The 13308-nt window shown below is 37.4% G+C and overlaps 2 protein-coding genes across 20 annotated transcripts in view; one reads left to right on the top strand and one right to left on the bottom strand.

Moving 5' to 3' along the window:
- The window catches only part of DNTT (DNA nucleotidylexotransferase), a 184145-nt gene that overhangs the window by 131148 nt on the left and 39689 nt on the right, over positions 1-13308 (bottom strand). For 5 of the 17 annotated variants that reach the window (XM_085582593.1, XM_085582584.1, XM_085582587.1 and 2 more), the window contains one exon: positions 1966-2079. The exons of 8 other annotated variants lie outside the window; for them this stretch is intronic. The gene's annotated coding sequence lies outside the window, so the exon portion shown is untranslated. Of the gene's footprint in view, positions 1-703; positions 1939-1965; positions 2080-2347; positions 2402-13308 lie in introns of those variants that run through there. 4 more of the 17 variants (XM_085582581.1, XM_085582586.1, XM_085582582.1 and 1 more) reach the window with 3 other exon arrangements.
- BLNK (B cell linker) overlaps positions 2259-13308 on the top strand; it is a 91495-nt gene continuing 80445 nt past the window's right edge. For 2 of the 3 annotated variants that reach the window (XM_085582573.1, XM_021536454.3), the window contains exons 1-2: positions 5040-5201; positions 9731-9793. In XM_085582573.1, the coding sequence (XP_085438699.1) occupies positions 5127-5201; positions 9731-9793 (138 nt within the window). In that variant the 5' untranslated portion in view covers positions 5040-5126. Of the gene's footprint in view, positions 2399-5039; positions 5202-9730; positions 9794-13308 lie in introns of those variants that run through there. The other variant, XM_085582574.1, reaches the window with a different exon arrangement.

The following is a 13308-nucleotide window of genomic DNA, read 5'->3' as shown; positions in this document are numbered from 1 at the left end:
TTTATAAAGAAACTGTATAAAGTCTAAGAGCAAACTATACAAGGCAGCACATGAATGTAGAGGAATAGACAGCAAATTTTACCAATGTGTTCAAAAGAATAATAATCAAAAAATGTCTCAGTTAAACAGCAAAAAATACTGAGTACTCACAAAGAATATCACAACCAAACACTACAGCATCAATTCCAGCCTTCAAAAAAATCAAAGAGAATTTCTAATGAACAATGTCACTTTTGTAGCAGGTTGTGGTTTTATTACTGTTATATTTTATTATACTAGTTAAAAACATGAATTTTTGAAAATATAAAAAAAACTGGGTGCAAAATCCAGGCTACAAACAAATGTCTATGAGAAAAAGTATATTTTTAATGCGTGGTTCGTTGTGGCAAAGCCCTCTAGACTAACAGCTGAATCTATTACTAGATCCAAAGAAAAGGTCAAACAATGAAAAGCCATATCAAAAGATTTCACAAGGTTGAGTGATAACACAAAGACCAATTGTCCTTGATACAATGGGGTTATACCATGTATCCAGCCTCTCTGACAAAACATGCAAACAAAATCCCATAGCATTCACCAATAATTAAAATTCAGTTGAAACTCCATGCCCCAGAAATTGATTAAAGAATTACTGAAATAAAGAAAAAGGGTATATTTATGCAGTCAAATCATTGTATAGCCTTGGTGTAGCAATGGCACTAACTATTCTCAGCATATTGGTGATCTAAGGCTTGTTTTCATAATTTTTCCATTTGAGGCTTCTTTGGCTCTCAGTCTTTTGTGATCCCAAGAAAGGCCACACACCAAAACTAGAACAACAGACATGGAAAAAACCCAGATGCCTATTTCATAACATGAAGATTTTCGTAATTTTTGGACAAACTCTGATTCTCCCTGCAACAGAGAATACTCTCACGGAAACAAGGATGGAGGAAAACACTGTGACAGCAAACAAGGAGATTGGCAAAGATCCATGAAGTTCTTAGGCAGGTGTAGCTCTCTTTGGCCTCTTAAAAACTCTTTAACTGACTTATCAAAATCATAAAAAACAATCTACTTTGGTCAAAAAGGAAACTCAAGACTCTGGACCTAGGTTTTCATACCTCATATATCTACAGGGCAAATATCTCCCCTTGAACATTGTGGGGGAAGAAGGAGAGCAGACTAGAGAACAGTCAGCCCAACTTCAAATCTCACAAATATACAGTGCAAGTGTTGGGCTTCAATATACCTATAAATTGTTTCTTGACTTTTCAGCAACAAACTGTGTCAAACCAGTCTCATTTCCTTCCTCATTATGATACCTACCTTGATAAGGGGCACAAAGCCCATATTATCACTCATGCTTTTATTAAGGTCCCACATAAAAATCATCACATACAAACTAGAGAGAAAGTGATTAAAGCATTGTTTGTTGTAAGGTTATCTGACTCTCATTGAGAACATATTCTGTGAATAACTGCCAAACTCAAAGAGTATTTCAAGTAGAGTTCCACAGTGGTTTGTCCTGTTCTTAAGTGTATTCAGGATTTTGTTAATAACATGGGTGCTGCATAGCAAGCATTCCTAAAGTCTATCAGGACATTATTGAACCAGAAGTAGTTTCCATGAGCTAAACACTATCCTAGGACCAATTTAGACACCTCATTTTTCAGAAAGTTACAGCCAAATTGAAGAGTGTGCTGAAAGGGAAAAGGCTTGTTTCCCAAACTACTATTTATGAACAAATGCTCCTGTAAATGGGATGACTCCTTCAGAAACAGCAGGATGTCCTAGTCAAGTCCATCTGGTGCTTAGACAGTAATCATCCTTACAAACAGAAATTTCCTTTTGCTCCCTCCAGCAGCAGAGCACAAAATTTAATCTAGATCTCCTTGCTCTTCCACTTAAGGACATGGTGAATCTGGTGCATCCCCAACAAGTCAGTTAAAAAAATGGGTTACTGAACTGTTTTCCAAGACTGACCCAATTTCCTCTAGTTATGTTTGATCCTGCCTCTCTGCTGAAGCCCTGCCAAGATCTCTTCAGGTCCCTTTCAGACTCTGTGATTTCTGTTGATTATGTGCCTTCTTTTATTTCCTGTTAAATGAAGAAAAGAAAAAAGACAAAACCATTAGCAAGATTTTTATCAAACTTCTAGACAGATAGCTGTAAGCAAGACTTCATTTTCCAATGTTCTTAATAGTCTTATTTAGACTATGAGTATATTCTAGCTTTTTACTTTAAGAATGTTTTTCTCCCACCCACTATGAATGCCAAGCCTGTCAATCACACTAACAACAACAAGATACATATGGGACAGTTTAAGGAGGAAGAGCAGACATAAGAAACTGCTCCTTTAACTTACTTGGAGTCAACTCCAAAATGTGTGCCTGGGAGAAAAAAAAATGAGTATCTGGTAAGTCATGCTACTTTCATTATTTTTTTATAAAATGGGAAAAAACAAACAGGGAAAAAAGTTCATATTTTCTGTACTGTAATACATCATTGACCTATTTTGCTTAAGTATATTTTCCTGGGACAGTATTCCAATGTTACATCGAGTAAAACAAGTTGCTTGCTGCTGCTATGGGGTTTTGCAAAGCTGGACTTGACTGTGAAAGTTCTGAGATAAGTTTAACACAATTAGTGCTTATGTTCATGAAGATATAGAGAGTCTTTACTAAGAAATGCTTGTGGCATGATCTAGGAAACAGTTTTTATACTGCTTTTTAACTATGAAATCACAAATTGAGAGCTTAATTTACAGCAGCCTGCAAAAACTTGTTCTTTGTGTTGCTTGCACATTTCAGACTCTAGGAAATGAACTTTAGCCAATATATAGTGTAAAGATGTGTTAACTCTGCTTGATATATAGGTTCTGTATGGGAATTAATTTCTCTTTAGAGGACAAAATACCTGGTGTATAAAAAGCACATATTTAGATTCCTCTGAAATTTGGTAGCTCTCAAGTACTAGATGTCCTTTATCATTAGGGCTCAAAAAATGAAATTTCTTATTATATAGAATCAGATTTCTGCCTTTTTTTTTTTTTTTTGAGGAGGAGGAGGAGTGAAATTGTAAAACAGTGCAGATTAAAATTGTTAATGTCTCCAGTAAGACACAAGTTTTTAAAATAGCAGATTACTCTCTGCACACATACCAAATACATTTTTAAGCCTGCCAGAGTTCACAGCAGATCAGGAAGCTCCAGGGAATTTTCAAGAAGCAAGCGAGCCTGATCTGCCCTAGGCTAGTGCTGTTTCACATTCAAGTATCTAAATTCTGCTTCAAAATTTTATGCAAGCACCTGGAAGTTTGGAAAGAAAGCATTTCTGTGGCCTGTCTTTTTCTGGGGAACTCTGGAAGCCTCAGTATTCTGCTCAAGAGCTCCTCCCACTACAGCCCTCACAGCCAGCATGTGTCCAAGTGCACATATTTATTTGGGTTTATCACACCATGGGAGGTGATACATTACACAGAGAAACTACAAGTATGGGAGTACTAAGTAGAATCAGCAACCAAATTTGGGGTTCCCCAGACAAAAATTCTTGAAATAATCCCCTTGAGGGTAATGGAAAGCAAGTGGAAATGCATGACAAAATTCTCCATTTCTGTCACACACACTTAAGGACAGAACACTTTGATGGAGCCAAGGGCAGCACCAGCATCAAGAGAGGAGATGCAGAATCCCAGATGAGCCTCCCCAAGTCCCTGGTCTTTTTTTCTCCCACTTGTCATTATGTTTAATCTGACTAAAACACTAATGGAAAAAAAAGTAATGCAAGTCTTGCAAGTCTCTTCAGTTGAACCACCTATGCTACATCCCCTTTGGGAGCACAAAACTGAGCACTTCCCAAACATATCTGCCTCATTCAGTGGACAGAGGCAGACTGCATAAACATTGGCCTTTTAAGAGACTGTCCTAAGAGCCTAGAGCACAAATTAAGGCAATGTCAACACAGAAGAACTAGCCACAATCTAGTGTTGAGGGAGAGCAGAGTGAAAGGGTAGCAGAAGAAGGATGCCTGGGCACAGCAAGGTGGGGCAGCTGGCAGGGCAGAGCTGCAGCTCACCCTGCAGCCCAGCAGGCAGTGCAGGAAGGTGACAGCAGCTGCCAGCAGTTTCACACCCCAGGACTTTCAAAAATGCTCCCAGCCTGAGGAGGAGGAGGAGGAGGAGGAGGAGGAGCAGGTACGGCTGGCAGCACACACTGAACTGCAAAATTCTTAATGCACTATTTTTAATTTGCCTTTGAGGTGTTCTGAACTAAGACTGCTAACACCTACTCAGTAAGCAAACAGCTTGTATCACATAAATATCTGTACTTCATATTATTCATGTTCCACACCTGATGCCATCTGTTATTTGGTAGTTTCCTGTAAGCAGCCATTAAACCTGTAACTCACACATCTCCTACCCAGCTGCTTCCCACCTTCACAACTCATGACAACTCTACAACAGACAAAATCAGCCCTGCACTCAAACCAGACAAGCAAAATTTCTTGTAAGGAATATATGCACCTCTCTCTCCTGGTTCTGCATACAATGGAAAGAGTATTGCTACCTCCTATCATCCAGGAAGATGGTGCCCCCCTTGGAAAAACTCACAGCCAACATTCTGAAAGTATTGAACAATACAAATCATTAAGAAATTCAACATCATTTTTTCATAATAGGCCAGCCAAGCACCTCTAAAGTTTTTCTGAGGCGGCCAAATTTAAGAAGCAAGAGCTTCAATCTTATTTCTGAAACTCTAGGAGTGGAGTTTTGATAGACTCAGTGTTCTGCCAAATGGAAAATAGCAAAAAGGTATTCACTGGCAACAACTGACCTGTCAGTCACTCTGACAGTAAAAATACATGCAGGAAAATTTTGAGGATAGCGGATGAGATGCTTCAACTTTTTCAGTAATGACAGGTATGTGCATATGTTCATATAACAACCAGTTTCCATATATTGGAGTCACTCACACAAGAACATTGGTACTTCCTAAATCACCCTTTACAGGCGTTCACTTTAAGTGACCAAACAGGAAAAAAGTTGCAAAAACTACTTCCTCCTCAGATTTCTACATCAGTAAAAACCAGTAAAGCAAAAGTTCAGTGTTACTCACGCAGATCAAGTCTTTCTCCCTGGATAGAAGCATGACCACAAAACTACCACCTCAAGAGGAGTTTGAGAACTGGACAGCTTGTCAAGTTGCAGATCTCTTAAGACAGGTACTGAATCTGTATGTAAGACTTTAGAGAGTTCAGTCTAAATTCAGCTAGCAGAAACACTTACTGGATTTATCCTTGAAAACCAGATATCTTATCCTACAGCTAGCACAAATATTTATAGTGCTAAAAATAGTTTAGTCACCACTTATTAATGTAACATGAGTTTTTTGGTACTCTCCTGTTTTCTATAGAAATCTAATTCATGATAGAAGCTAAGATCTCCAACATTACAAACTATTCAAAAAATGTTTCCTCACAGGAATATTGCTTATAAGAGAAAAGATGTTTCATGCCCAAATTTATTTCCTGCTGGGAAAAAATAATCATTTCAGGAAAAGTATGTCTAGTTTTATATTTGAATGTAGCTTTAAAATTTACAGTATGTCAATAAGAATCTACTGTTTATGTTTTCTTCTCAATGCATATATACACACAGTAGTTGCTAGATGTTGTTTAATGTACTTGACCTTTTTTTTTTTGAGGGGGGGGTGGTTGAGTCATTCTTTTGCTTGCTTGTATATTTATTTGTTCTACAATGTCCTTTCAAGTGTATCTAAAATAATCTGAGTTGCACACAGTATTCCAAGCTCATTTTAAGACACCTTTCACTATCTTACTAATCTCCTCTCAGATATATAAAATATATCCTCCGTGATACAGCTTTTTTCAATCGCATTTTTCTTTTCAGCTTACTGAATACTATGACTCAGGTTTTAGAGTTGTACCTGTAACTTCTAAGGTCCATTCCTGCAACTGGATATATAATCTCATTTTATATCTCTTTTGTTCTTTTTTATGCAAGATACTCTATATAATTTTGTATATAGGACATTTTTTTCCTTGTGTTTATTCTAATTCTAACTGTAAGAGCTCAAATCTTTTCAGTACCTTCTTTACACCAACAGTGAAAATTCATGGTCATTAAGGTTTCTCATCCTTTTCAGCTGAAGGAGCATACAATCTTTTTTAAGACAAATAATAATGCTATAAAGTCTTCCCACAGGAGCTCCTGTTTGTAGACACATAAAAAGTAGGCCACAGTTTAAAATGATAATTTTGTATTTTTTTTCATTTTGCCTGTATGTAAATACATATACTTATTCATGTACAATAGAAGTGCGTGCTTATTCATTCAAAATAAATAAATAAATAAAAAGACAACAAAACTAAAAATAGGTTCACAGTGGAGATGTAGCACAGGTGCACCCCCGCTCCCACACTGAGAAAGCAAACCTCTTCCCTGGAATTAATTCATGCCATAAAGGCAACAGATCAGCTAAGCTGAGAACTCAGTACTGTGAACAGCTACTCAGCGGATTCATTAGCTCAAAGCCTTTCAGCTTAAAGGGAATCAGGCTAATTTACAGAAGTTAGAATGGTTTTTAAGTACCTTGCAAATTCTATGTAGAATACAATACAGAAAATTAATAACAATTGTTCAAAAAGTCAGAGGCTTTGAGGGAAATTTCAGGCACACCATAACTACTGGCTCCATACTAGTTAACAGTGAGTCTTCCAACTTTATAAAAAGCTGTTAATGCCTATGCTTAAACTCACAACACTGATTAAAGCAGCTAAATAAACCAGTTACTACAGTATATCAACATTAAGTGCTTGGCCAGTCTGTGTATCAAAGACTGGCCCAGCCTTTTGCCTGTGGCCACTGTGGACAGAGCTGTCAGCTCCCACTGCCAGCACTCCAGAGAGCCCCAGCACAGCTACTCCATCATTTCCATAGCAAGACCACATGCTGGGGGCTGTGCTGGATCTCCCCACCCTAACAGTGCCCATACATGTGCATGAACTCTAAAAACAGCTCTTAAGGAAACAGAACCAAGCACCAAAATGTGCCAGAACTAGGATTGCCTCCATAACCTGAATTTCCCTTTTTCACATATACATCATGATAGCCTGTAACTGCCTCTTCATCTGCTACCTTTTCTGTTCACAAAACCTGCCAATGTAGAGAAAACCAGCAGATCTCTGCATTATTCCACACCACTACAGAAATTGTAAGGTGCACAAGGCCAGGGCTGGTTGAAAACCAGAAAGCAAATACATAGTACTGTTGTTTTAATTCTGCCTTGAAATATCAGATCCTGTTACTGCCCCAGCAGAACTGAAGATATGCAAGTCACCCTGAAAAAGCTGACATTTCCCAAGTGTTTGACTTGCAACAGTGGGAGGCAAGAACTACAACCACAGTGGCAGCTCTGCTCAGACGGCAAAAATGGCAAAATATTTACTATGCAGACATATATTTATATCTCTTTAAATCTAAACACTTGAAGAACCCATTGGATACTATGTGAGTTTTATTTCTTGAGCACCTCAACTCCCCTTACAAATGAAGTTTTCATGTCAGGTAGTGGTCTCAGAATAAAGAGTTATTCATGATTCTGAAGCACTTGGACAATAAAGAGTGCTGTAGAACAGCTCAGATTTTTAAAAAATTATTCTGGGTTCAGAGAAGGTTTTGAGTACTGTGCAGACAGGTACACAAGATAAACAAGCAGTGAGCACTGCGCAGAAAGCAATACATTGACCTTCAGGAAAGTATTATCAGCTTCCATGTTCTGTGACTGAGGCTACGTTTTCTAGAAGAGGTATACTCATGTTGATGCCACAATATATATATAAAATGGGTATGTACATATGTACCATGCAATTTTAGTATTTTCTTAAATTTAAAATCTTAATGGTAGAAATTTTTCTGGGTCATAAATACAGAAGTTTTTAACTAGCCATTCTGCAAAGTGTTTCCAGCCTCATGAAAGGCATTTTGTATAAAATCAATACCTTAACTACCAAATAATAATTAACAACACATATTTTGCATTTTCCCTCATAAATAAGTGAAGATAGTAATGGAGACCTGTTAGCCATGTGAATGGCTTCACTTTCATATTGCATCTATGCTGTAATTGCAACAACACTGAAATATTCCATGTTGTGTTCAGAGATTATCTGCTTGGACTCCATTTGCCATGTAGTCTGGTCCCTCTCCTAGTACTGATCTTAACTTACTTGTCAAAAAATTTAATGCCATCTTAAGAAAATTAAAGGTTCCATGGTCCTCACCAAACACCAGCAGCAAAACACCCAATTGTCTGATGCATTATGTAAAATGAACACATTTTCCCTTACACAAAAGCTTGATTAATAGCATAAAGCAAGCTCAAAAGCAGCTCATCAAGCCAGTAAGTGGAAATACAGGTAGAAACTAGAAACAGATGGGCAACAGCCAAGAGAAACAGAGTCTATAGCCTTGATTATTTGCCTCTCCACCAACACCAGCACAACTGATGGCAAATTAACACAATCCACAAATGACCACTGGTCCAACAACCATAGCAACCCTCTCCTTAGAATTGGGATCTATCCTGTATTGCAAAGCAGGGTTCACCCAATCATAGCATAAAAAAAAACATTAGCCCGGGCATATCAGCTAACAGGCCAAAAAAAAGAACATTTTCATATCAAAAAGTAGATAAAATATACATTGAATATAGCATTATCAGTTTTAAGTAGTCTAGAAATACAGAATTATCTTAGGAAAGCCACATAACTATGTCTATGAGAAGAACATATTGCATTAATATTTCTCTGTTAGTATCTGATTTGGTCACTACTAATACTGACATTTACAAAGCATTACAAATACTAAAATTCATTATGGGCATGGTACCTCTTTAAAGAAAAGATTCCTAATTTTTTTTTGCCACTTTCTATGTGTAATAGTTAATTTTTTTAAAAAGCCACACTAAGACCTCTAACACACGATGAGACTTTTAGGACATCTTCAGCCTTGAGCCATTCTTTTCTTTTTAGTAGAAAATACAATGTGTCCATTTTTTCCCACATTACTATTCAGTAATTAGTTCTATTTCAAGATGTAATATTTCTGGACATTCTGTTTTCATTTTAATTTATAGTCAATATCAACTTTGTTAAAAAACACAATCACCACAACCAAGTTACAGAAAAAAAAATCCTGTTTCTGAACCTGAATTCTTTCCAGCAATGCCCATCATCATGGTTAGGTGCAAGACACAGCCCAAATATCCGGTGCTGAAGTCAAGCAGAGCAAACAGAGGTTGGTAAACAGCCATGTGGGATGATGACATGGCTACTGCTGAACTTTTGCCTCAGGTTATCTTTTAACCTGTTTCTAATTCTGGCTTCTTATCCCACAGCAATCCACAATATTTCTGTTGGGCTCCTTGCTCCACTTATATGACATTTGCTGCTTCAAAATTTTTTCTTGTCTACTTTGTTCACAATCTCATTAGCCCTTATCCCCTGTAATCTTTCTTCCTAAGAAAGAGGTAATACCGTGTCTTATCTCTAATGTGAAAGTCACTGCCTGAACATTACAGTTACTCAATATTCTCTTTCTAATTATTCTTGTCAAGTAGTACAACAATTTCCACAACCCTGAGTATTTGAGCACGAAAATATTAATTAGTTTATTTACAAATGTCAAGTTTCACACTATTGTAATAATCTTGTCTTTTTTGTCACCTCAGTTTGGAATGCCTGAAGCTGCTGTGGTTGTAGAAAAACTGTGCATGACTGGATCTCATTTCTTGGTAAGCAAATATTCCATAAGAGCTCTCACTCAGGTGTATTTCAGCTTGAGCATTGTACTCCTTACAGTGCCAGGAAATAACATGAAATGTTTCCTTCTTTATACACACTTCATCAATTGCTTTGATTTTGCATTTTAGTGGTTGATTTCTACCTCTGACTCAAGGAATCCCCCTACACAAAAGAAACCCCAGCCAGCCTTCCCCAGCTCCAGAGAAAGGGCAGATATAATCCAGCCATCAGCACACGGGTGTGGTAGGGGACAGCTCATGAAATATGAGGGTGTTGTGGGGTTTTTTAACAATATAGATATCTTAAACCCATAATTTATGTAAAAGATTTTTATAAAATTTGCATGATTAAGAACTTACCAGCACAGAACTGTACATAAATTTTATAGTAAAAGTTTAGAGAAACAATGCCTGAAAAATCTGATCATGTCCTTTCCTGACTCTGTAGAATTCTTTGAATGAGCATGTTTGATTGATTGCAACTAATTAGGAGAGAAGACTAAAGTAACTCCTTGAACTGCAGGAATTCCTCCACCAATAATACCGCTTGTGTAGCTATTGAAGTAGAAGTTCCTTAAAATCTATTTTAAAGGTAAAATTACTGTTATGATGCATTTATGCACTACAGAGATAATGTGTTTGCTTGGCAATTCATTGCTGAACAGAACTCTTTCCTGGGTGCATCATGAGTTATACCTGCTGTTTATGCTAACAAGAGCTTCAGTGCTGCATGCAACATGATTCATGAGACTGCAGGTGCACCATGGCCACAGAGTCAAACTGGGCTTTACCAGCAGTTCACACCAATGTAGTAGGGTTAACAAGGCTGTCAAGTACACACTGACTCCTGCCCCATTCTTCCATTACAAACTGGATCACTAAAGGTGTTGCAGTCTCCATCACTGGATGAGAGGCAGTGAAGTGGATGTGGCAGCTTTCTCTGGCTCTGTAAATAAAGCTGTAGAGCAGCAGTGGACTAAGAAGTAACTTCAGAAGTTAGTGGTAACCTATTCAAAACACAAGTGAAAAAAGCAAGGAGAACAATGGATGACCTTTGGTGACAATCTACGATAGAAAAATAGTATGACTAAAAATGAAAGCATTTGCTAGAATGGTCTCCAATCTATGTAGTATCTTCAAAACACCTTTAAAGATTATTTTGCACTGCAGAAAACATGGCATTATACACATGACACAATAAGCAACATACATTTCTTATGTCATTATAGAAAAATTGAGACAGGTCTCACACACTGGTAGAAACTTTCTTACAAATTTTATATATTAATTGAATTGTTCGGTAGCCTTGTCAACACAATAAATCTGCATGCTTGAAAAAGAAGTAATTATGATAATATTTTTTTTAATTACAATACCTATATTTTGCTATCATTAATAGCCTTATTTGAGTAATTGTGAGATGCTGTTCTCCAGTGTACAAGCTAACACATATATCAACTTAAAAGTAATTAAATCAACAGCCAAGTTTTTATTCCAAGCTCCTAGCCCAATATATTAGAAATCTGTAATATGCCAAAAATTAAATATTCCTTAACTGCTACAAGGTGTGTTTTAGAAAGCACAGCCTCAGTAGGGCTACCTTAGCAATATGAAGTGGAACAAATATATGTTGGACACTTCCACTCAGAAAATCTGAGTTTCTTTCTACATGGTATATAGCATGATTCCATAACTGTATCTACTATTGTGTGTAGAGATGTTCAGAATTCAAAAATCCCTAAAATCCTGAAGTTGTTATGAGCCTGTCTTTTGCAAGAACCTGAGGGTTTGCACTTCAGTTTCTTCTTCAGTCATAAGATGAATATGATTTCCTTCTACTCCTCTCTGCAAAGTCTAAACAGAAGATCAATATCACCTTTAGTCATTGAGCTTAGAATCACTAGAGAAAAGCTAGCCAGCTATCACTACACAGCAATGAACCAAAAAAAAACTAATCCCAAAACCCTTAAAACACTTGAACAAGCCTATGACACCTACTAAATAGAAGTGCCAGCTTTACCTTTGTGTAGTAATTTTTTTAAAGTAAATACAAGTTTGCTGCTGTGTGTACATAGAGACCCTGTGCACACATGTAGATCTCACAATACATGTGCAGTGTTCCTGTGTTTCTAGCAAAAGTTACATAATTATTTAGATATAGATCTGGTTTTGCTATGAGATCTGTTAGGAATCACTTGAAAAGTAAAAATTCCTTCTGGCCTAGCAGATGAAGAAGGAAGCAACACTGTGGTATCTGACATGAGAACACAGTGAACCTTCCTCCACTGCACGTTCAGAGAGGCCCAAGTTGCTGTTTTACCTTTGCATCAGCTGAAAAATCATCTTCCACCCCAGCTGCAGAAGGCACATCCGAGTGCCTGTGAAGGCAGGGAGGGCACCCCAAGGGGAGGCACCCAACCCCTACCCCATCCCAGCCTTCATAATTCCCAAACAAGCCCTTCTTCTCACAGTGTGACTCTTCCAGCCTGCCCCAGAGCCCTGCTATGGCACTGACCCTTAAGCACATGCAGTACAGGTGTTTTGTGCCACTGAGATATGCCAAAATCCAGAGGTAGTGCCAGCCCACTTCTAGGCAGCACTGGAGGAAAGCTTTCCTGGAAAGAAAGATCTGCAGCCAGCACACTGCATTTTTATCAAATATACAAACACCAACCCAACCAGTGGTGTGCCTTTATTTCCTGGTTTTCCAGTGAGGACATTCATCTTTTTAGATTTTCCAAAGAGGAATGTTGTCAAATGTTGGGAAAATGCTGCAGAAGGTAATTATCCTAAAGTCTGCCATTAAACTAACATGAAACTGCTTTAGGGAGCCATCCTGCACAAAATCCTTAATGTCAAATGCAAATGACATTTTATTTGAAAGTGAATCAAACATTTGTCAATAGTAAGGTCTTTTTGAAGTTTAAAGTATTCAGAGTCATGCAGGCATTATAGCCACAAAATCTGTAATAAGTTGGCCACAAGACCTTAAATCAATTTGACTGCCTTCAGAATAGAAATAATCAACATTTATATGGTCATTTCTTTGAATATTTCTTGCCTTTGAGTGGCTAAAAAACAATCATTTTTATGGTAATATCATATTCTGTTTCATAAACATACTGAGCATCCAACTGAACTTTTATAGGAAACTAAATTACATGCATTTCATAAAAATTTAGAAGTAATAGCTCTTCTTTTACACTTCTGTAGAGTCTAAAAACACAAAAGGTTAGTATATTACATCTGAAGTGTACCATGCAGCTTCATTTTTCATCAATAGTACCATACTTGTGATAGTTACTCAATATGCAGGTCACATCTGAGTGATGCTAATCTAGTCCTAATATGCAAATCAGCATTAAGCCACAGCTGCATTGCACAGAGCATATTATATTCTCTCTTGCTTTTTAATGTCTGAACTTGCTACACTGTACTCCTGGCTTTTCAGTTCCCTCTAAGTATAGGCTGTTTGATGTTTTTTTTAAATTCTGTTTTGAATTCCC

Source organism: Lonchura striata, chromosome 6 (assembly GCF_050655825.1).
Source record: "Lonchura striata isolate lonStrDom1 chromosome 6, ASM5065582v1, whole genome shotgun sequence".
NCBI classification, from domain to species: domain Eukaryota; kingdom Metazoa; phylum Chordata; class Aves; order Passeriformes; family Estrildidae; genus Lonchura; species Lonchura striata.
This window is presented reverse-complemented; position numbering and strand designations above follow the sequence as displayed.